Source organism: Eumetopias jubatus, unplaced genomic scaffold, assembly GCF_037043125.1.
Source record: "Eumetopias jubatus isolate StellerSeaLion01/CBP00866 unplaced genomic scaffold, mEumJub1_p1.0 scaffold_2, whole genome shotgun sequence".
In the NCBI taxonomy this organism is placed as follows: Eukaryota; Metazoa; Chordata; class Mammalia; order Carnivora; family Otariidae; genus Eumetopias; species Eumetopias jubatus.
In genome coordinates this window covers 35693037-35714399 of record NW_028274808.1, presented here as the reverse complement: position 1 = coordinate 35714399, position 21363 = coordinate 35693037, and the positions used below count along the sequence as shown (strand labels likewise).

Below are 21363 nucleotides of genomic sequence, written 5' to 3'. Positions count from 1 at the left end.
GAATGTTCTAGTTCTACACTCCTGGGTACCCAGCCGGAAGGAAGCTGGGCGCCCACATTCAGACGTCGGGGTGAGGGGGCTGCAAAGACTTCTTCCCATCAGGGCAATGCCTCCAACATGCAGAGGTGAATGTTTAGTTCCAAACCTCCCACCGGTTTGGGAGGTAGTTTAGAAGGCAGTGAGTGCCGAGTGCCAAGGAAGGCAGCTCATCCTGCCAGCCAGCTGCCCCCTGTGCTACGCCCACAGCCACGGCCCCCAGGAGTCACCAGGACTCATTCGAGCCCCAGCGCCGACACTCACCACATTCCCTTGCTTCACACAGTAGCCGCTCTTAATGAGGGGGGGCCCGGAGGGAACACGGCTGCCTGTCGTGGGGATGTAACTCTGAGACCTTCGAAGGATGGCGTGGGACCCGGGCTCACTCCCTTCCTGCCCATCCCCACCATTCTACAAGGAAAGAGCGTCAGGATTAGCACCTCCCCTCATTCCTCGTGCAGCAAACCGGGTAACTCACCCAGCCCTCTCTCGCGAATCCTCTCTTGCCTCTTTACCCACGATGGCAATTAAAGAAGAAATAAACAAGAAACGGAACATTCGCGTGCTCCTGTCAGGCACTGTACTGGGTAATGTCACAGAACAAGGCTCAGGGAAGTTGGGCAGACCCAGGAGAAAGGTAAGGACTGAGAATAAAAACCAGAAGAGGGGAGAAACACCCCAATGGGAGGAGGGACAGTGGGCTTGTTTCCAGGCTCACCTGCCTTCCCCAGCTCCATCTCCCATGTGATTTACAAGTGCCAGTCTCCCACATATGGTGCAGGACCATACTGGCCACCCAGCCTCAAGGTAACGGTGGCCTCGATTTCTGCACTGCTATTCTTCATACCCACCGCCGTCCTGGATTTTCTTGACTACCCCAACTGCACTGGCTCCCCCACCCCCAGCTATCTTTCCTCTGTGCTGACCTCCTCTATGCCCATCACCGGCCCACTATGGATGCTCCCATAGCCCCACCGGCCCCTGGCAGCCCCGGGCCCCAGCACCTGGTTGATGGGCGTGTGTACCACCACCCCTCCGATGATCTCTGTCTTATAGGCCACCTGCGGCTTCTTCTCTAGGGCTGGAGGAGCTGGTAGGCTTTTTATAACTTCGGTAGTCAGGGCCAGGTTCCCAACTTTGGGTACCTGGAAGAAAGACAGTTTAGGATAAATGGAGGGGGGAAGCACTGGGGAAGGGGCGAGAAAAGGTAATGTACCAAATTCTAGGAAGACCTCCTCTCCTCCCCAGTCCTTCCACCGACCCATACCTGAACATGAGGAACTCTGCCGGCAGATCCCGCTCTACACACACACATGCACACACAAGTACTGAGCACCCACTATGAGCCAGCCCTTCCCTGACTACAGACCAAAGACAAAACAGCAAACAGACACGTCCTGCCCTCACGGCATGGACATTCTAATAGCAGAGACGGACAAAAAACGCAGAGCCGAACAGTCACAATAATTACAAATTGCTATGAGTGCTGTGAAGAAAATAAACAGGAGCTGAGATAGACAGCAGCAGGGGCACTACTTGAAATGGGAGTGGTTAGCGGAGGTCTCCAGAGGAGGAGATGTTGGAACAGTAACCTAGAGATGAACAGGAATCAGAGATGTAAGGAGGAGCATGCTAGGCCAGGAAACAGGTAACATACACGGGAGCTATGGTACAGAATTAGGGGAGCATGAGCTTCGGAGCCCAAGGACCTGGAGTACCAACTCCTGACCTGTCACTAACTTACTCAGTGACCTTCAACAAATCACTGAACCTCCCTCTAGGCCAAAACTGCCCCGTGTAGAAAATGAAAAGGGTAATAATATTCATGTCATAGAGTCATTGTGCTTATCAAATGACAGAGTATATATACTTAAAAACTTCAGAAATACAAAAATATAAAAGTACGGTTGACTCTTGAGCAACGCAGGGGATAAGGGTACTGACCCCTACACAGCCAAAACTCCATGTATAACTTTCAACTCCCCCCAATTTTAACTACTAATAGCCTACTATTGACCAGAAGCCTTACTGGTAACATAACATCGTAAATTAACACATATTTTGTATGTTCTATGTATTATATGCTGTATTCTTATAATAAAGTAAGCTAGAGGGGCGCCTGGGTGCCTCAGTCATTAAGTGTCTGCCTTCGGCTCAGGTCATGATCCCAGGGTCCTGGGGTCGAGCCCCGCTTTGGGCTCCCTGCTCAGTGGGGAGTCTGCTTCTCCTTCTCCCTCTGCCCCTGCTTGTGGTTCCCTCTCTCGCTGTGTCTCTGTCAAATAAATAAATAAAATCTTTAAAAAAAACATAAAGTAAGCTAGAGAAAAGAAAATGTTATTAAGAAAACCATAAGAAAGAGAAATACACTTCCAGTCCTGTAAAAAAAATCTGCATATAAGTAAACACATGCAGTTCAAACCCATGTGGGTTCAAGGGTCAAAAGTATTACAAAATACTTTAACGAACATTTCACGACTGGTATTAACATTTACAAACACAGCCCTTTTTGAAGAGTTATCTCTGCTCCTCTCCTTGGCAGAATTAGGGCACCACAGACAATCACAGAATCACAGAATTTTTATGGCTCCTTTGACACCACAGGCCACAGATTGCAAACTGGTGGCATGAAGGCAGATTCTGGCCAAACGGTGTTTTATTGGTCTGATGCAGTGTGTTTTTCAATCTACATTTAAAGTTTGGGATAGTTCACCTAAAAATTCAGACTTCCAACCAAGCAGCGTTTCTCTCTTTAGATGGAGAACATTCTTCAGTTTGCCACTGTCCCTACCCTGCTCCTCACCACCAAGGCCACGAGTCAGGTGCTGTTCATCCTCATTTATGTTGCTTTCCTTCCTCCTTCCTCACTTCACTCTTTTATACTGGCAATTCTGATGAAATCTTTCATTTTGTAAGAAAACAGGAGAGGCCCAAGCCAGTCAAGTCAATGGCCCAAAGTCATGGTTAATAACTGGACAGAGACTAGACCCTAACTGCCCACTGGGGCGATATGCACAGGATCATAGAGCCTGTCCTTCACACAAACTCAGCACCTCTGTGGGTCTGCAGACTCCATGAGTGACACTAACATCTTCACTGCTTCTACAGCCTCAGGAATCAGAAGGAACTAAGTAAGAATCTAGGCCTTTCAAGAGCTCATGGATTCAGGGCCCTTGGAAAATTCTGTCAAGGACAAGACCGAGGACCACTCCATTCCATGTCTGTTCAAAGGAGGAAGAGCTCCGGGATGACACTGGAGCCCCAGAAAGAAGATGACACTCCTCTTCCTGGACTGTGCACTCCATTTACATAAACAAGGGTGACCTCTGCCCACCAGCTCTCCAGATGGAGCCAGAAATCCACCTTCTCTTTCCCTTCAGCTGTCCACACAGCAGTTCCCACTTCTATGAGCCCCGTTCAGCGCCAGGCAATGTGCCACACTCTGCTGCATGATCTCTATCTCAAGCAATCTTATGAAGTAGGCATTATCTTCTCCATTTTATAGATGAGATAAATGAAAGCTCATTAAAATGAAGTAAGTTTCCCCTGCCTGACTGTCCATTGCTGAACGTCCCACTACCCACTTATGCCACCCTTTCTTTCCCTGAGCTTCACTATTGTGTGATGGGACTCCTTTGAGGATGTTGATTATTGCTGGGATGTTTAGTGACATCATCACCAAGGGACAACAGAAACTCCCCACACATGACCTAAATGAATTCCAGCAAAGAAGAAGGAGGGAAGTAGCCTTTTAGAGTTCCCAGTGGCCAGAAAAGGAATTCATGTCAGCTTAGCTGTTGTGTGGCCTCTCAGAATCTTGTCAGCCCTTGTTATCATGGGCTGCTTCTGACTGTCTGCCCAGAGCTTTTCCAGAGCTTCCTGAGACTGAACCAGCCTGTGGAGGACAAACACAACAATAACTATGCCCCAGAACTTGAAAACAAGGTCACTCATTTGGTTTGGCCATATCCCCAGAGGCCTAAATTCAAGGTATGACCTCTTCCATCCACCTGTGAAGTATTCTCTGATGTGGGGAGAGCGTATGGATCTCATTTGCAATGTGAAATGACAATTACAGGGACACGGGATGCCTGGCTGGCTCAGTTGGTGGAGCATGTGACTCCTGATCATGGCGTTGTAAGTTCGAACCCCATGTTGGGTGTAGAGGAAGGAAGGAAGGAAGGGACGGAGGGAGGGAGGGAGGGAGGGAGGGAGGGAAGGAGGGAGGGAGAGACGGAGGGAGGGAGGGAGCGAGGGAGGGAGGAAGAAAGAAAATTACAGGGACTCATCTTACTTCTGACCAGGCAAGGCTAGACTGCAATGAGGAATAATCCAATGGGGACAGGGGGCTGTGCTTTACCTTTACTGCTCATTTTTCAACTGTTTTGGGAAATGTAGTAAGTGGAATAATGTCCCACTAAAACTATCCACCTATAAACTCAGAATGTGACCTTATTTAGAAATAGGGTCTTGCAGATGTCATTAAACTAAGATCAGGTCATACTGGTTTAGGGTGGGCCCAAAGTCCAATGACTGATGTCCTTCTCAGAAGAAGAGAGGACACAGGGACACAGGCATACAATGATGGAGGCAGAGAGAGGAGTAATGCAGCTGCAAGCCAGAGCACACCACAGACTGCCCAGAGCCACCAGAAACTAGAAAAGGAGCCACCCATTTGCTCTGGTAGTACCACAAAATTCATATAGGAATACTAATACTCTGAGAGAATCCAATTCCTTAAATAGTACATGTCAATCATTTCTTCAATGACAAGGACCCATTGGCCTTAGCACAAAATGAACAGTGATCCGTGGGCAGAAAAACTGGATCCATCCTGGCTCCTTGGCCTTGGGCAAGTCACTTTTATCTCTAGGCACTTCCGCCACCCCGTTTATAAATGGGTATAATAACGCTTGCCCTTCCTACTTAAGGCTTTTATATGAAGCTACAATGAAGCCACGTATGTAAAAGTGGTGTGTAATCTAACATAATTTACAATGGTTATTCTTTTTCAATATCTTCATAAACTCTTCTAGGTCTTGGAAGTCACAGGGTCCTGGGTTTGAATCTCAGCTCTACCACTTACTCACCTCTAGACCTTGGACAACTCTGATTTCCATTTTTCTCATCTAAAAACTGGCAGTAAAACCACTTATCTCACAAGAGTGATGTCAGAGGGGTGAATAATATAGCACCTGTGAAAGCTTGGCTCAATACATTATCTGCTCTTTCTTTCATCTCTGTATCCCCCAAGGTGCCTGATGCTTCACTTGTATATAAGGTGTCCTAAAGGGAGTGTGCATGCCATGGATGTGGTGCCCCAGCCCCACATCCTCCCTCTTCCCAGCCTCCCTGAGGAAGGACACAAGATACAGGACAATATGACAGTGGAGAGAGGAGTAAATCCTTCCAGGGCACAAATAGATTAGGAGAAAGAGTGCGCCTCTGCAGCAGGCTTTGACATTCCAGCAAGCCTCTGGACTCCCCAGCCTCTGGGCACCCCCATGTTCCTTCCCACTACTGTGGCTTATAACTTCTGTTCCAAGGGGCCAGAAAAGAGGCAGGGGGAACTCACTGCTTAGAGCAACCCTATGAGGGTTGAAAGGCCCCCACCACCTCACAGGCTGGGTAGCCAAGTGTACCAGACAGGAACAGAGGAGGAAAGCCAGGAGGCAAGGCTGAAAGAGAATAAAGTATTAGACATTGAATGAAAGGCCAAAACTGTATAAGATACAGAAGGGTGAAGACCCGACCGTGAACGAAGAAAACCTGTACTAAACTCAGCATTCTAGAGCCGTGTGCACAAGCAGAGGAATGTGAGTTAGCTGCAATCCCCCTCCCTCCCCTCAGTTTTCTCTCTTTTCCCGGGTTTACCAAGGTTTGTCAAAATAGCAAGCTAGCAAACCAGACCACCTCAATGACAGAACTGTACTCTGCCTGGGTCTGGCATCACAAGAGTTGAATAGGTGTACAGATTTCTTCTATTAATTTATTCACAGAAACCCTGAGGTATTTGGGAGAATAATCTGCCCCAGTACATAATGGTTACTATCAGAAATGACTAGAATGTAAGCATTTCTGACTGTATGATACAGAAAATCAATCTTCCAATTACAAAATGGGCAGAAGACATGAACAGACATTTCTCCAAAGATGACACCCAGATGGCCAACACACACATGAAAAGATGCTCATCATCACTCATCATCAGGGAAATGCAAATCAAAATTACAAGGAGATATCGCCTCACACCTGTCAGAATGGCTAAAATCCACAACACAAGAATCAACAGGTGTTGGCGAGGATGTGGGGAAAGGGGAACACTCTTGCACTGTTAGTGGGAATGCAAACTGGTGCAGCCACTCTGGAAAACAAGTTCCTCAAAAAGTTAAAAATAGAACTTCCCTACAATCCAGCAATCGCACTACTGAGCATTCGCCCAAAGAAACAAGAACACTAGTTCAAAGGGATACATGCATCTCTATGTTTACAGGAGCATTATTTACAATAGTCAAGATATGGAAGCAGCCCAAGTGTCCATCAAGTAATGAATGGATAAAGAATAAGTTGGATACATATATATAATGGAATATAACTCAACCATAGAAAAGAATGAAATCTTGGAGCACCTGGATGCTCAGTCGGTTAGGCATCTGCCTTCAGCTCAGGTCATGATCTCCAGGTCCTGGGATGAAGCCCTGTGCTGGGCTCCCTGTTCAGCAGGGAGTTTGCTTCTCCCTCTGTCCCTCCCCCACCCCCGGCTTGTGATCTCTCCCTGTCAAATAAATAAATAAAAATATTTTAAAAAATAAAATTAAAAAAAATTTAAAAAGAATGAAATCTTGCCATTTACAACGACATGGATGGAACTAGAGTATTATGCTAAGGGAAATAAGCCAGAGAAAGACAAATACCGTATGGTTTCACTCACATGTGGCATTTAAGAAATAAAACAAAGGGGGAAAAAATGAGAGACGAAGCAAGAAACAGACTGAACTATAGAGAACAAACTGATGGTTACCAGAGGGGAGGTGGGTGGGGGAACGGGGGATGGGGATTAAGGAGCGCACTTGTCAGGATGAGCAGAGGGTGATGTATGAAGTGTTAAATTGCTGTATTATACACCTGAAACTAATGTAACACTGTATGCTAACTAGAATTAAAAACAAAGACTTAAAATAAAAAAATAAAAATAAATTTAAAAAGAATATCAATCTTCTCAGCATACAAACCACGGTTTGCATGGCACAAGTCTGCCTACTATTGATGAAAAGTCTAGTTTTTTTTCCAAAACATAAAGTTCTCCCTCTTCTCTTTCCTACCCTTTTCCCTTTTCTGTATTTTTTTAAGATTCATTTATTTATTAGACAGAGAGAGAACACAAGCAGGGGGAGCGGCAGGCAGAGAGAGAGAGAGAGAAGCAGGCTTCCCGCTGAGCAGGGAGCCTGATGTGGGGCTCGATCTCAGGACCCTGGAATCATGACCTGAGCCAAAGGCAGACACTTAACCGACTGAGCCACCCAGGAGTCCCCCTTTTCTGTATTTCTAAGGAAGAAGAAAGGAGTTCACCAGCAAGTCAAAGAAAATGAAAGTATTCATAGAACAGCCAGTGAACCAGCTCAGTGATGCTGTCAAATGGAAAGCTTTTTCAGGACAGGTTGGTGGGTGGCCTGGACCAAGCCCTAGGCAACCTCTTAAAGCTCTTAAAGGAAAAAGAGTACTCCCTTACCCTGCTCCCAAGCCAGTAAAGTTCTGACTTCCCTCTTTATATGCTTTTCCCTTTACTCTGCTTCTCATAGTCAGCAATCCATTTTCCAATCCCACCACGTTCTGAATCAGCATGCCAGAATGACCCAAAACACGACTGACCAGGAGCCCTCCCAGGAAGCACCAAGGGGACACTACATATACTTCCCCTTGAACTTGATTCAAACTCAAACTCTCTCAGTTCAACTTGTGGTTTGTCAGTGAAGGTATAAGAAGAGGGAGGGGGAACTGGGTCTCAACAGGCTCCTGGGAAAGCCCCTGCTGTTGGCTGAGTGTCTCCCCACCACAAACAGGCCACGTGCTGAAAAGAGGCATTGAGTCCCTCCAGAAAGAAGAAGGAATCGTACGTACGGTGATCTTGCTGGCTTGGTTCAGGGCTTCCACCCAGTCCTTCAGATCCTTCTGGTCATTAGCTTGAAGAAAATACCTCTGAGAGAGGGCATTGATGACTGCAGTAGTCATGGGGGAAGAAAAGAGAAAAACCCAGGTCAGAACACATGCAAGACAAAAAGCCGCCACAAAACTAAGGTGCTTGAAGTAGCAAGGGGGAGAACCTCACAGAGCACTGAAGACATCTGCCATGGTGCAGTCAGCTGCATGAATATCTGGGAAGCAGCAGGCTACAGTTGCTCTCTCTTTAAAAGTGTGAATTATTCCATTAGCCACGAGAACAACACCTGTTCATGTTTTAAAACCACCCCCTTCATGTGCTGTTGTACAGGGATGAGGCTTCTAGTCCGCCCGCCATCAACAAGACGCAAGCTTCAACTGTTTTTAGAGGCGCTAGCCGATTTAGAGTCATGATGATACAGATATAATTTTGGACCCAGTGCTCCTTGTTTCCACTGGCACAACTGGCCTGGCTTGGGAGTCTTGCCTGTGGTCGGAAAATGGAACAAAGCTTGCCTGAGATCAAATCTGTGACCCTGACCTCATTCTCAACCTGTTCTTTCCTCTGAGCACTCCATGAGGTCAATCATTTTACTTCTGGGTTCATTACTTATCTTGTTTAGATCTGCTGACCACAAAATCTGAGATAGTCATTTCTGAGCTTAGCAACGATATTTGAAAGAAATGGGACAACGAGAACACCAGAGAAGCCTGAACAAACCCGAAGTCGGGAGAGAAGACAGCTCAAGTGACCATTTTATTCTCCCAGCAAAAATAAGCCAGAACTATAGGAGGCGAGCATCACGAGGTAGACAGAGAATTCATGAGTTCATTCGCTCATTCAGCAAATATTACTGAGCATCCACTATATGCCAGGAACCACGGTACAAAACAGTGTGTTTTTGACAGTGACAGAACCAGCAGTGACAAAACAAAGGGACAGCCTTGCTTCATGGGGCTGACATGCAGGACCACCCTAGATAAACAAGAGAGGCTACTCGTTAGCATCTGCTTGTAGCACTTAGCACATTCCTGAGAACACAGTAGGAGCCAAATAACAACTGATGACTTAATGAGTAGGGGCATCCACTGAGTGACCCTGCTTCCCGTGTTACTCCCAACTCTGGCACTCATGTGGCAATGCTGAGATGCTCAACAGGATACTCCTTTTCTATTGTTCCACCTTTCCTGAGCGTCTGAGAAGGGGGTTCCCAGAAACTACCAGAAGATACCCTGGACCCTGACCTGCGGAGTCAGGAAAACAGAACCGTCGCTGGTCCCCGTACCTCCGTCTTACAGTTTTAACTATCTTCACAGCGAGACCAAGGAAAGCTAGGCCCGTTGCCATGACCGAAGTCACGCCCACACACAGGGGGCAAGTCACATGGGATCACAGGACCGTCTGCGCACAAAGAGGAAGCTGCTGCAGGAGTGTTCAGAAAACCCAGTCCCCAGTTCGGTACTTACCAAAGCAAAATGGAGTTTTGGGTTTCTGCTTCGGAGTAGCTATGCTCACCTAAACCAAATAAAAAATAAAAGAAACAAGAACATGTTTCTAAGACGGTTGTAAAGCACTTTTTTTTTTTAAGTTTTTCTTTTTTTTTTTTTTGCTGTGAAACTTTACGCACAAAGAAGAGTATATAAAACATACATAAACATTCTAAAGAATAAAAATTAAGTAGAAACCCTGTACTCACCGTTCAGATTAAGAAATAGGGCCATTATCAGTCCTATCTCTTAGAAGCCCTTGTGTACCCCTCCCTGATAGAATCCCATCCCCACCCCTCAAGGGATAACCACTATCTTGCCATCTACCTTAATCTTCATCTTTGCAAAAACACTTTGAAAAGCCACCCAAGGGGCACCTGGGTGGCTCGGTCATTAAGCGGCTGCCTTCGGCTCAGGTCATGACCCCAGTGTCCTGGGATCGAGCCCCGCATCGGGCTCCCTGCTCCGCGGGAAGCCTGCGTCTCCCTCTCCCACTCCCCCTGCTTGTGTTCCCTCTCTCGCTGTCTCTCTCTCTCTGTCAAATAAGTAAATAAAATCTTTAAAAAAAAACAACTACCCAGTCCGACAAAATTCTCTTTGGACCACACAACCCGTACTTGGCCCATTCACACTAGGAAGATTCCACTCCTCTCTCAACCACTGACCCATTCCCTAAACAGTTCTCCAAATTAAAGGTGGTATGGCTACAAATGCACAGATTTCAATTAGAGCTCACAGAAAGGTCAGGCAGCATGCATTTGGACACATGGATCAATGTCCTTTATATGTACCCTGACTGCTTAAACCTGAAAAAAAGAGGGGGCCCAAGGAATCAGAGCACACCTATGCATTTAAGGGAAGGGAACAGAAGAAAGTAGGAATATTTTTATAGCTCCTGTTGTATTTCATTTTGTTTTTTTCAATCCTACCCCTTGCGTGTACACTCCTGACTATGTGCATAGGTGAATCTACTTCACTCTCGTTCAAACATGCTGAATGAATAAAGGAAAACAAATCACATTCCCTCATATGCCAAGAGGTGACTACCCTTGATGGAGTTAAGCTGAACTCCCTGAAACAGGCCTCCACCACTTTACCTGGGATTGCTAAGGAGGCACCCCCAAGGCCCTAGGTTAGGAAATATTCCCCACATTGTCATAATCCTCCTGTGGACAACATTCTCTCAGTCCCCTTTCCAAGCAAGGGCCTTCTCCTACTTATGTGAGACCTGAAAAAAATGCCTGCTCTCCAACATACAAAATGAACATAGCATAGTCAACATCAATAAATAAATCATTAAATGTCTATATAACATTATATCAACCTCTTCGATAAGGATTTTAAGTGCCTACAAGATGTCACATTAAGTCGACTTCATTAATGTTTTGATTAAACAATCACAAAAATCTCATTACATATGAAAAAATTAGTAGCTTTGATTTTCCTAGTTTACAAGAATCCTTGGATATGCAAGATGATTGCCGAGAAATATAGCCAATCACGAATTAAATGAGTGACTCAACCAAATCATTCCAAAAGTAAGATGACTGAAATCCTTTCGAATATTTTTTTTATTTTTATTATGTTATGTTAGAATATTTTATAGCCAATTCTATTTAATGAGGGATATGGTTATATTCTGATATGTTCACCATGATGTGAGATGGAGGCCTTTAGGGCCTAATGAAAGCCTTTACACAGTCCTGAAAAACATAAAAATTCAGGCCAAGGTGAGCCCACCTATCCTGAGTTCAGTCACAGACTATCTAAATTCAGGCATGTCTTCACCACTCCCAGAAACCACTCCCCAGAGCTCCATGACTTCGTAAGTTCAGGCCCCTGTGCTACCTTGTTTCTTAGGTTTGGGATCCTGGAATTCCATCTGCACCACAGCATATGCCTTTATCTTGCTTGTGTGTGATGTCCTGATCTGTCAGTGACTCATTTTCTTGCCCTTTCCCTCGGCACCCATGTTCCTCCTGCAGGTCCCCTGTGCCCACAACACCTGCATGGCCTACCCTCGGTTCCTGTGTAGCCCTGACCAGCAGACAGCAGCCTGGCCCTCAGAACCCACCTATCTCACGGCTTCCTTCCTACTGCAAGCTTTAGAATGGCTTTAAAAAGCTGGGAACTTTGAGATCCTCACTGGCTTATTAGAAGACTCACCCCTTTCTCCCAGAAAATGACATTTATCACTGACCAGAGAAAACACCACTGGCTTTTCACCAGGTTGGATGACAAATGGTCCACGTTGACCACAACTTATTAGCAACCTATGCTGCGGGAATGCTACTGGCATGCTTATTACAACAACTGAACCGAAGCGATCACCTGGCTTTTCATTTGTTTTTATAGGTTTTTCCAGTTTTCAGTCAGGGGACATGGGTGATTACATGCATGCACATCCATAATTTGCCTCATGCCTAACCACAGAAGGATTATTTGGCAAAGCAGCTAGCTCCTTGCTTGAATCAACCAGACATCAGTCCTAGTTCTGCCCTGTAGGCCGTTTAGCAAGAGTAAGACCCTCAGGGTCTCTGATCAGCTTCCCAATTAGCAAAGCCAGAGAGCAATTACTAGTTTCCTTCTTATCGTCACAGAATGTGGCAAAAGAGAAAAATGAAATCCTATCTACCTGTGCTGTGTCCCTCAGGGAGAAGGGCCAAGGTACGGCCCTCATTTACTATGGAAAGGTAGCTCTGGCCGCCTCCTGATATCCTGGGGACCTCAGCGGCAGAATCCCTCCTCCCCTGGGAGGTATAAGCCCTCTGGCCTCCACCCCACCTCACGCTGGTGATCAGACCAGACTGTGCAGCCTCCTTCAGATGTAGTGAAGGAACAGAAGATCCTGAAGAAGTATGGCTCACAGACCAGCTATAGTGAGGGCGGCCAAATGCTACCATCTGCCTGCCCCGAGGTGGCCACAGTTAAGTAGCTGCATAGCAGTGGTTGACTGCTGGGTCCCGGGTTATGCAAGCAATGAGGTCAGGATGTGAGGGGCGGAATGGGCACGGGTCAACCATAGAGTGACGCAGACAAGGCCACTCGACAGCTCAACAGACTCTCAGGAACTTGCTCTTATCAGATCAAACACAGACCACAGGAGCAGCAAACTCCTCGGTCACAGGGCACTGCTAGCCAGCCCCATCCTGTCTGCCCCTGGCCGGAAGTGGAGCTGGGGCCCCTCTGGCAGAAGCTGCAGCAGCAGAATAGGGTCTTGAAGCTCTGGGGTAGCTCTGCCTCAGTGTCCGGGGCGCCTCTGCCCCATGAGGTGGCATCAAGAGCGGAGGAAGCAGCAGTCAGTTACACAGAATGACTGGAAGGGTTCTAAGCAGTAGTCTCTAGACCAGCTCATGAGGTCAATGAGCCCTGACATTATAGGCAAAACCAGGGTGTTGTAGACACATATATACTTTACCTGGAAAAGGAGTCCATGCTCTTCATCCAACACTCAAAAGGATCAGTGACCACCACCGATCTCCCCCAACACCACCACCACCACCACCACCACCACCACCACAAGAGGTTAAGAACCAGTGTTCTAGGAAGGTCTTCCTTATAACTAACCGAGGGCAAGGCCCTGACAGGGCAGGACACAGCCGGGGGTGGGACACTGGGGCTCGCTGTACAGAAGAGAAGAGCCATCAGGCGAGGTAGGAAGGTGGTGGCACGAAGCCCACCTTCCATGAGAACCCCAAACCTGGTTCTGCTGCCATCAATGCCCTGGAGGACATCAAGTCAAGGATTTTCATCTCTGTTGGCCTTTCCGAAGGAACTCAGTGTCCCAACACTAGCCCTCAAGAAGGAGCTATGGAGCAGCACCCCTGAGCAGGGACCACACATACACTGCGAGCCAGGTCGACACTGGGGTGAAACGCTTTACCCTGGGAGGGACTACCCAGGGGTTAACAAGAAATAAGCTGGAATGCTGAATTTGATGCCAGTAGCACTGCTAAATGTGTTTCTGGGAAAACCCCTGCTTTCTGGCACTGGGTCAGGTAGGAGTTAAAGGCTCTCCACTCCGTGTAACCTGATCCTGGGGCAGCTGTGGGCTTTGCAGAAACACCCACCCAGGCCTGCATCTCCCGAGAAGGGCCAAAAGGCAGGACCATCCTTCCTAAATGAGGCAGCCTCCAAAGCTGAGAATTCTAAAAACCCTCATCTGAGCTGCATTTATAAATCACGATTCAGCAGGAGATGGTATTCACTCTTCCCCGAAGTCTCCCAAACCCTCTCCAATAGGAGAAGGTTTGGAGTTTCACTAATAATGAGGTTCTCTGCTCCCCCTCTCCGATTCTGTTCCTCCAAACCTCCTGGAGGAAGACCTCATGAGCCCACAGCAAAACCAGACAGGAGAGGGGAAGGCCCAGGCCTCTGGCCCGCCTGGCCCCAGAGGCAGCCACATCTCTCACCGCAAGGCCAGCACAAATTGCCCACAGCTGTGCTAGCAAAGCTTCGCTCTAAGCCCTGCCCCCTCCCCACCGAGGTCATGATCTCCTCTCTCTAATCCGCTCAAACCCTGCCCTGCGTCTTCTGCCTTGGTGCCCAGCTGTGTCTGCCAGCCACTGCCTGCAGCCCCTGCAGCCGCCTCCACCTCTGACTCTCCCCCGCCCCCACCCCGGCCAGGCGCAATGGGAGGCTGGACACAAGGGTTCCCAAAGCTCGCAAGGCCAAGGAGCCAGTGGTCCCTCAGATCAGGGTCTCCCCACCTTGTCTCAACCCCTGAGGGTGGGACAGCGTGGGCAAGGAAGCAGAGATCCCCAAGAGGCCTGAAGTGAGGGGTGTGTGGGGAGAGCAGGGCTTCCGGAACCTTCGTGCTGGCTGGGCGCCACCTGGCTCTTCTCGCTGGACGAAGAGTTCCTCTTTCTGGCGGGGCTCTAAATCCCCGGCCCTTTTTTTTTTTTTTTTTATCTCTGCTGCATCACAGGTCAGCACTGGAGCCTGCTCCAGAGAGGGGCCGCTACAAGAAGCTAAATTCAGCAGCTACGTATGGGCATCATCAACCAGCCCACCACCGCTGCCGCCGCCGCCCGCCCCCGGGTCTCAGCTCCGAAGAGGGACTGCTCTTGCCCTGTCTGCACTAATCGGACCGGGGACAGCCTGTCAGCCCACCTGCCAGGCTCTCCAGCCATCATCCAGCTGCTGAATAGTTCCCTGGCATAACTGAGGGCCTTCCCGGGGCTCTCCTAGCCTTTCCTCCACAGTCATCCTGTCCAGGTGATAGATAATCCAGCGCAGCCCCGACCCTTTCTGAGCCGCTCCTGTTGAACAATACCCCTTGGGAGAATCTTCTATAGTCATTGGGTTTTTACAATTGTTTTGTACTCCTTTTTGCCTCAATGATGAAAAAAGGTCACGCCCAACTCCTACCCCCACCACCTATGCCTCCTTGGCAGGAGCGGGGAGCATCACTGACTGATGTGTCCCAGGAGTAAGAGGCTTCAGGCTCACCCTCCAAGAACCTGTTAAACACACTCCACCCAGAGCTGGTCAACAGAAAAGCTTCCAAAGGGAGGACGGGGAGCATTTCACTGCCCATGCAACACATCCAAATGCTAATACTCAAAGAATTTGACAGTTCTCGTTTAGATACTAAACCCACTTAGAGGACGCGAATCCTCAGAGCTCCAGGCGAACATTACCTTCGAGATGTAGGTCAGCTGCAAAGATCCAACGGCTCCTGCCCCCATTGCCAGGTTCTGAAAGACATATGTTTTTCATTTTAAGAAGCATAATGCTATGTGAGGCAGTGGAAACAGCATTAAGAGACAGAAGACCAAGACTCTAGTCCTGGCTTTGCAACCTTGAGCAAGCCACTTACCCACATTCTTTAGCTCACTTTCCTCCGTGAAATGGTGATAACCTGCCATGGCTATGTTGGCATGGACCTTATCCTTGGCCTTACTTACTAGGGAGGGGTGTGTTCTAGGACGGTGGTAAAAAGTGTGAGTTCCACCATTTGACAGTGAATAAGTTCCTTAACCACTAAGCCTCAGTTTCCCTTTCTGTAAAAAATAGGGATAATAACCGTACCTACCTCACAAGGCACTTATAGGATGAACTAATACATTTAAGGGCACTTGGAGTCATCCCTGGTACATAGAGGACTCTCAACAAGTATTAGCTATTATATTTTTTCTTTCCTGACAGCTCTGGCCTCCTTACTGGCTTGGTCCTGCTTTATGCCGCTTCAAATTCTTTTTGTAATTAACAGGGTTCTGATTCACACAATACAGAAATAAAAAAAATAAAGCTGTTCAGTTTATTTCACAAGATTATTATGAGTACCAGCTGGGATGATGTCTGTACGCCATAAAACGCTAAGTCAATGTTCTATTAAAACAGCAAGAAACTCACAGGCACCTCGACGGGCAATATTCTTTGGCTTTCTAATTTCTCCACTGTCAGAAATGGAGCAATGAAGACACAGGGATGATAGCATTCCAAAGAAATGAACAAGATTAGAAACCTCAGCTGTGGAGTTATTTATAAATTAGAAAATCCACACCCCCATGGACCTTGAGGACCTGTCCACAGTCCTGGTGCCCCTTAAGCTGTTGCATAAGCCCCCAAGAATAACCTTGAAGCCCCCAGTTACCTGGGGTTATCTCAAAGCAGTAAGGGAGATGAATCTTGAATAATGAGAATTTAGTAAATTTCCTAAAGGGTTAGCAGTGAAATGACCTGTCATTCCAGGAGACTGCCCTTAAGAAGTATCTTAGTCGGGGGGTGCCTGGGTGGCTCAGTCGTTAAGCGTCTGCCTTCGGCTCAGGTCATGATCCCGGGGTCTTGGGATCGAGCCCCACATCGGGCTCCCTGCTCTGCGGGAAGCCTGCTTCGCTTCTCCCTCTCCCACTCCTCCTGCTTGTGTTCCCTCTCTCACTGTGTCTCTCTCTGTCAAATAAATAAATAAAATCTTTAAAAAAAAAAAAAAGAAGTATCTTAGTCGGTAGGGAAGAGCCCTTCTAGGCCCAATTGTCTAAATTAATATACATCACTTGAAGCAAATGCAATATGTGAAATTTTCTATACACGAGAAAATGGATGGGGATGATACCATGATAAAAGGATTCTCAGAGCCTTTAAATTGTAGAGTAAGAAATTCAGAAAGGATGTTGCCCCCCTACCCCCTTCTTTTTTTTTTTTTTAACAAAATGAGGCCATAAATCTAAATGCTGCCTTCGAGAAGCCAGATTAGCATTTCAAATATGGATGATCGGATTTACACATTTTTTTCAAATATACAGTGATTGCATTTTGTTGACTTTTAAGGAAACCTCTTTCAGGTAAAGAGAGATAGGCTCTGTGCCCCTGAATCAGAGTCCACAAAGGAGCCACAGGCACCCCAAAAGACCCCTGAGCAACCAAGACTGCCCCCAGGACAACGCGAACTGCTCTGGGCAGACAGCTCTGCACACAGTACGGCTGCCTGCAAGGACACACACGACCACCGGCCTGTCGGACCGCTGAGCACCTGGCCCACTCCCAGCCCCCATTTGGAACTGGAGGAAAGGGGAGGGATTGGTCCAAGGTCACATAACTGGTGGAAGAACCTGAACTATAAAGCTCAGGTCGCCTGACTTCAACCCAATGCCCCAAAAGCAGCATGATAAAATCTTAAAAGCTTGAGCTGTTAGAATTCTAGCTGTGACATTATCGCCACATGACTGTAGGCAAGTTTCTTTACCTATAAAAGGGGGGGACAGTAAACCCTGTTTCACAGGCTTGTTGTGAGAATTACATGAAAATCCGTAAGGAGAGCCTAGCCCATGGTAGCTCCGCTCCCCGACCCACAACACTAATTACAAGATGCAGACGCCAAGTCTCAGGGCTTGGTCTTGCACAACTCACTCTCATCACCCCAAACCACAGCCCAAAGGCCTCCAGAGCCCTATCTGGAATTATGAGTGATGAAGTGGGATTTGGGGAACGATTCGGACACTAACCCACACGTAATGACAGATATGAGCCGATCAGATTTCAACTACTTCATCCCCTCCACCCTCCGGGGCTGCTCCACCCTCGGTCCCCTGCCCCCCCTTCAGCTCTCCCGCTCCAGAAAGACACAGGAACGGTTCTCCTGCCCAGTTACCTGGGGGCAGGGGCGCCTTCACCTCCCTCACCCACCACCCACCCCACAGTCTGCTCCTAGGCTCACATGTACCTCCCTCTCCACCCTGAGAAGCCAGGAAAATATGACGAGTGTCTGTAAATGCCGGGGGTTGGGCGGGGGGGGGAGGAATGAATGACAGAAAACAGCCCCAGGATCCCTGAGCCTTGATCCAGAGTGACGGCTCAGTGTCCACTCCAATTACTGGACCTGGGAGATTAATGGCGACAGCTCGCTGCCAGGGTGGCAGCCCCAGGCAGAAACTTCCTGGTCAAGGAAGAATGTACCAACATGTCTGAGCTGAGGACCTCGGCAGCCAGTCGTCAGGCCAGGAACGCCAAGAAACAGCACCTGAGGTGGGGCAGCGTGTCAAAGCTGCCTCTCCAGGAGGCGGCCCCGTCCCTTCCAGGGAAAGCACAAGAGGATCCACCTTCACAAAGCTTCTCCAGCCTGCAGTCTGTTCCTGAGCTCTCCCCTCTCTGAATTCCTGTGCACCAATCCTTCTCCAGCTGTGGTGCACATCACACTCTCCTGGGGAGCTTGTTTGAAAAGGCCCAGGCTCAGGCCTCACCCGAAAAAAAACACTGAATCAGAGTCAAATGGAATGTGGTCAGAACATGCACATTTTTTAAATGTTCCCAAGTGATCCCTACACAGGCCCAAGGCTGAGAACAACTGATCTACATGACAAAATCTAGCCCTGGACTCTATATTGGAGCACATTTTTCTGCAAATTTAAGTCTCTTCTTACTAGATCTTAAGCACATGAAGGACATGAGTAGAATCTTATTCCTCTACATAGCAGACTCCTCAATTTTTATTTACTCATTATTAGTTTTTAAAGATTTATTGGTTTATTTATTTTGAGAGAGAGAGAGAATGCACAAGTGCACAAGCTGGAGGCACGGCAGGAGGGTGGAGACCGAGGGAGAAGGACAGAGAGAATCCCAAGCACACTCCCTACTGAGCACAAAGGTCTATGCAGGGCTCAATCCCAGGACCCCGAGCTCATGACGGGAACAGAATCCAAGAGTCAGACGCTTAACCAACTGAGCCACACAGGCGCCCCTGGACTCCTCAATTTTTAAGCAAAAACACTACTTGCTTGGTGGTTAAGTTCCCAAACTAGTCCCTAAAACCCTGCTACACTCGGTACCAAAGACCTCCCATCCACCTTTGGCGGACGATGTTTCTTTGGAAAGACTTGTTCATGTTTTGAACTGGGCTGTCACTTGAGTTTGCAGTTTCCATGACCCCAGGCAGGGTTCCTGAGGGACAGGAATCGGGTGGAGGGGACATAAAAGGACTGAGCCCCAACAACAAGAGGGTCAAGGGAAGCATCTGAAATGAGAGCATCTGAGCGGGTGGGGAGTGAAGACAGGCTGGTAGGAAGGCTGCTTATGGGAACCACCTGCAGATATTTTTAAACAAACTAATACCCACGCCTCATTCCCAGGGTTTTAACTGATCTGGGGTAGGGCCCATGCACCTGTATGTTTTTCAAGCACCCCAGTGATTCCACGGTGCTGCCCATTTTGAGGACCACTGCTGCACACATGGGCTGGTCCTGCTGACTCCGCACTAGAGATGCAACAGCTGGTGAGAAAGCCACGCCCAGCGGCAGCCCACAGGGTGACCTTGGTTGCTGCACCAGCAATAAACAGAGAGGAAGGGAAGGGCAGGGCAGCGGAAAAGGGGATTCCAGTGCCACGCATGGCTGGCAGCCACTGGACGTGAGGATGTCTGTAAGTCAGAAGCATTCTCAATTTTCCGAAACACTGTAGGGCACAGGGCAGGTTCCCATTAAATGACTGACAGTTTTTATGAAGACACTGCCAACACCTTGCTTCTTGCTCAAGTGTTCTTCTGCCACCAAGGGCCTCAAAGAAGCTCCCGCTCCCCATGAGTGGAAAGCGGAGGGTTTATTCTTTTCCATCACCAAGGAAGGAGCTGAGAGGCCCACAGAGAGATGTGACAAACCTCCCGCAGTAAGCCTTCTCCAGAAGCGACATTACCTCTTGTTTTGAAATAGAAAATTTTACCCTAGTAGTGTCTCCTACTCCCTTTCCCATCTTCTAATAAGAGTAACAAGGAGCACAGAAATGACTAACTACAGAGTCATAAATTCACAGAGCAACACCACTAAAGGGTTCTGGTGATCCCTCATCATTTGCCACATGAGTCCTCTAAGGCTCAAGGTGGGGAAATGACTTCCTCAGGGAGCTGAATAGAGATAGAGCCTGTAACTCCCACCATCAATCTAGTGCTTCGGCAAAGCACAGCTTGAGGAAGGAAAAAGGAAACTGACGTATATTTAGAGTTAATTTGCACCAGGCCTGGCTGCTAGGTACTCTAGGTACTCCTGCACATTGTCACTTAATCCTAACAATCCCATTTTACAGATGAAGAAACTAAGGACTGAGCAGGTAAAGCAAGCCCAAGGTCACACACGCGGTGAGCAGTCAGGCCAGTATTCAAACCCAACCCTTCCTGATTCCCCAGTCTCACGCGCTTTCCCTCTACGCCATGCCACCTCCCGTGAGACAAGCCTTCAAATGTACAAGGACCTACTCATTATCTAAGAGTTGATTATCAATGAAAGGTAAATACAAGAGCAGGACCAGCAGGGTTACACCAGAAGAGGCCCTCGACAGTTGCCCAAGCTGGGCAGGGCAGGAACTGGTCAAACTGGCTCTTGGGTGCCAAACTCCGAAAGACCAGGGATTTGGAGTGGAAAGGGGGAAAAAGATGCCTCCTTACCTTCCCTTCTCTCCCTCCAGGGTGCCTAGCAGAACACATCAGGCAGTCAAAACCAGCTTCCTGGTCAACGAGGGGGAGGGGGAGGGGGGATGTATACAGAAATCCCACAGCTAGGCCATGAGCCACCATGGCTGCCCAGAGGCTGAAACCACAACTCAAACACCAGAAACCGAGGCCAGACACAGACTCTCTGAAAAGAAAGACTCACCTAAGAAGAGCTGTCTGATGGGAACGGAGGGGAGAGCATAATTCCCTCTGCCCCACATTCTACAGCCCCCGCCCCAGAATGGGAGAGTAACAAAAGGAAAGTAACCAAGCTATTTCCAGGCATTAGGTGACCCAGACAGTGGCCTGACTTGCTGCCCTGGTATCAAACACATCTCCTCCCCTCCATTCCGTAGCTCCACTTCCTGATACTAACTTGAGGAAGGGTGAAATGCCCATGGCTACTCTCCTCATTCTCTAGTTCAAAATATGCATTTAACCCTTGCCTTCCAGAAAAGTCAGCTTTGCATCATGGACCGCTCTGTTGGTGCAATGCTTGCGTTCTATTGTCTGAATGCCTCCTCTCTGTTGACCGTCGACCTGCATCAGCACCCGCTTCAGCCAGGATAGATTTCATGAGGGGTAAGTCTCTTGGCCACCACATGCCCAGCCCCTTTATTTCCCTCCCTCAGTCCTGGTGATAGTGACCTAAAGACATGGTCCAAGACCTGGGCCCTAGATAATCCCCAGGACATGTTCGGGTTCCAAAACTCCAACCACTGGCCACTGAAATGGTTCTAAAACTTTAAAGTCAATAAGCCAAGCCCTTC

At 48.1% G+C, this 21363-nt stretch overlaps 1 protein-coding gene across 5 annotated transcripts in view; it reads right to left on the bottom strand.

Annotated features, from left to right (window-relative positions):
* The window catches only part of PLEKHA2 (pleckstrin homology domain containing A2), a 74762-nt gene that overhangs the window by 18048 nt on the left and 35351 nt on the right, over window positions 1–21363 (bottom strand). For all 5 annotated transcript variants that reach the window (XM_028124086.2, XM_088020964.1, XM_028124084.2 and 2 more), the window contains 5 exons: window positions 15321–15377; window positions 9658–9706; window positions 8152–8249; window positions 1041–1181; window positions 301–447 (listed from right to left, as the gene is read on the bottom strand). In XM_028124086.2, the coding sequence (XP_027979887.1) occupies window positions 301–447; window positions 1041–1181; window positions 8152–8249; window positions 9658–9706; window positions 15321–15377 (492 nt within the window). The remainder of the gene's footprint in view (window positions 1–300; window positions 448–1040; window positions 1182–8151; window positions 8250–9657; window positions 9707–15320; window positions 15378–21363) is intronic.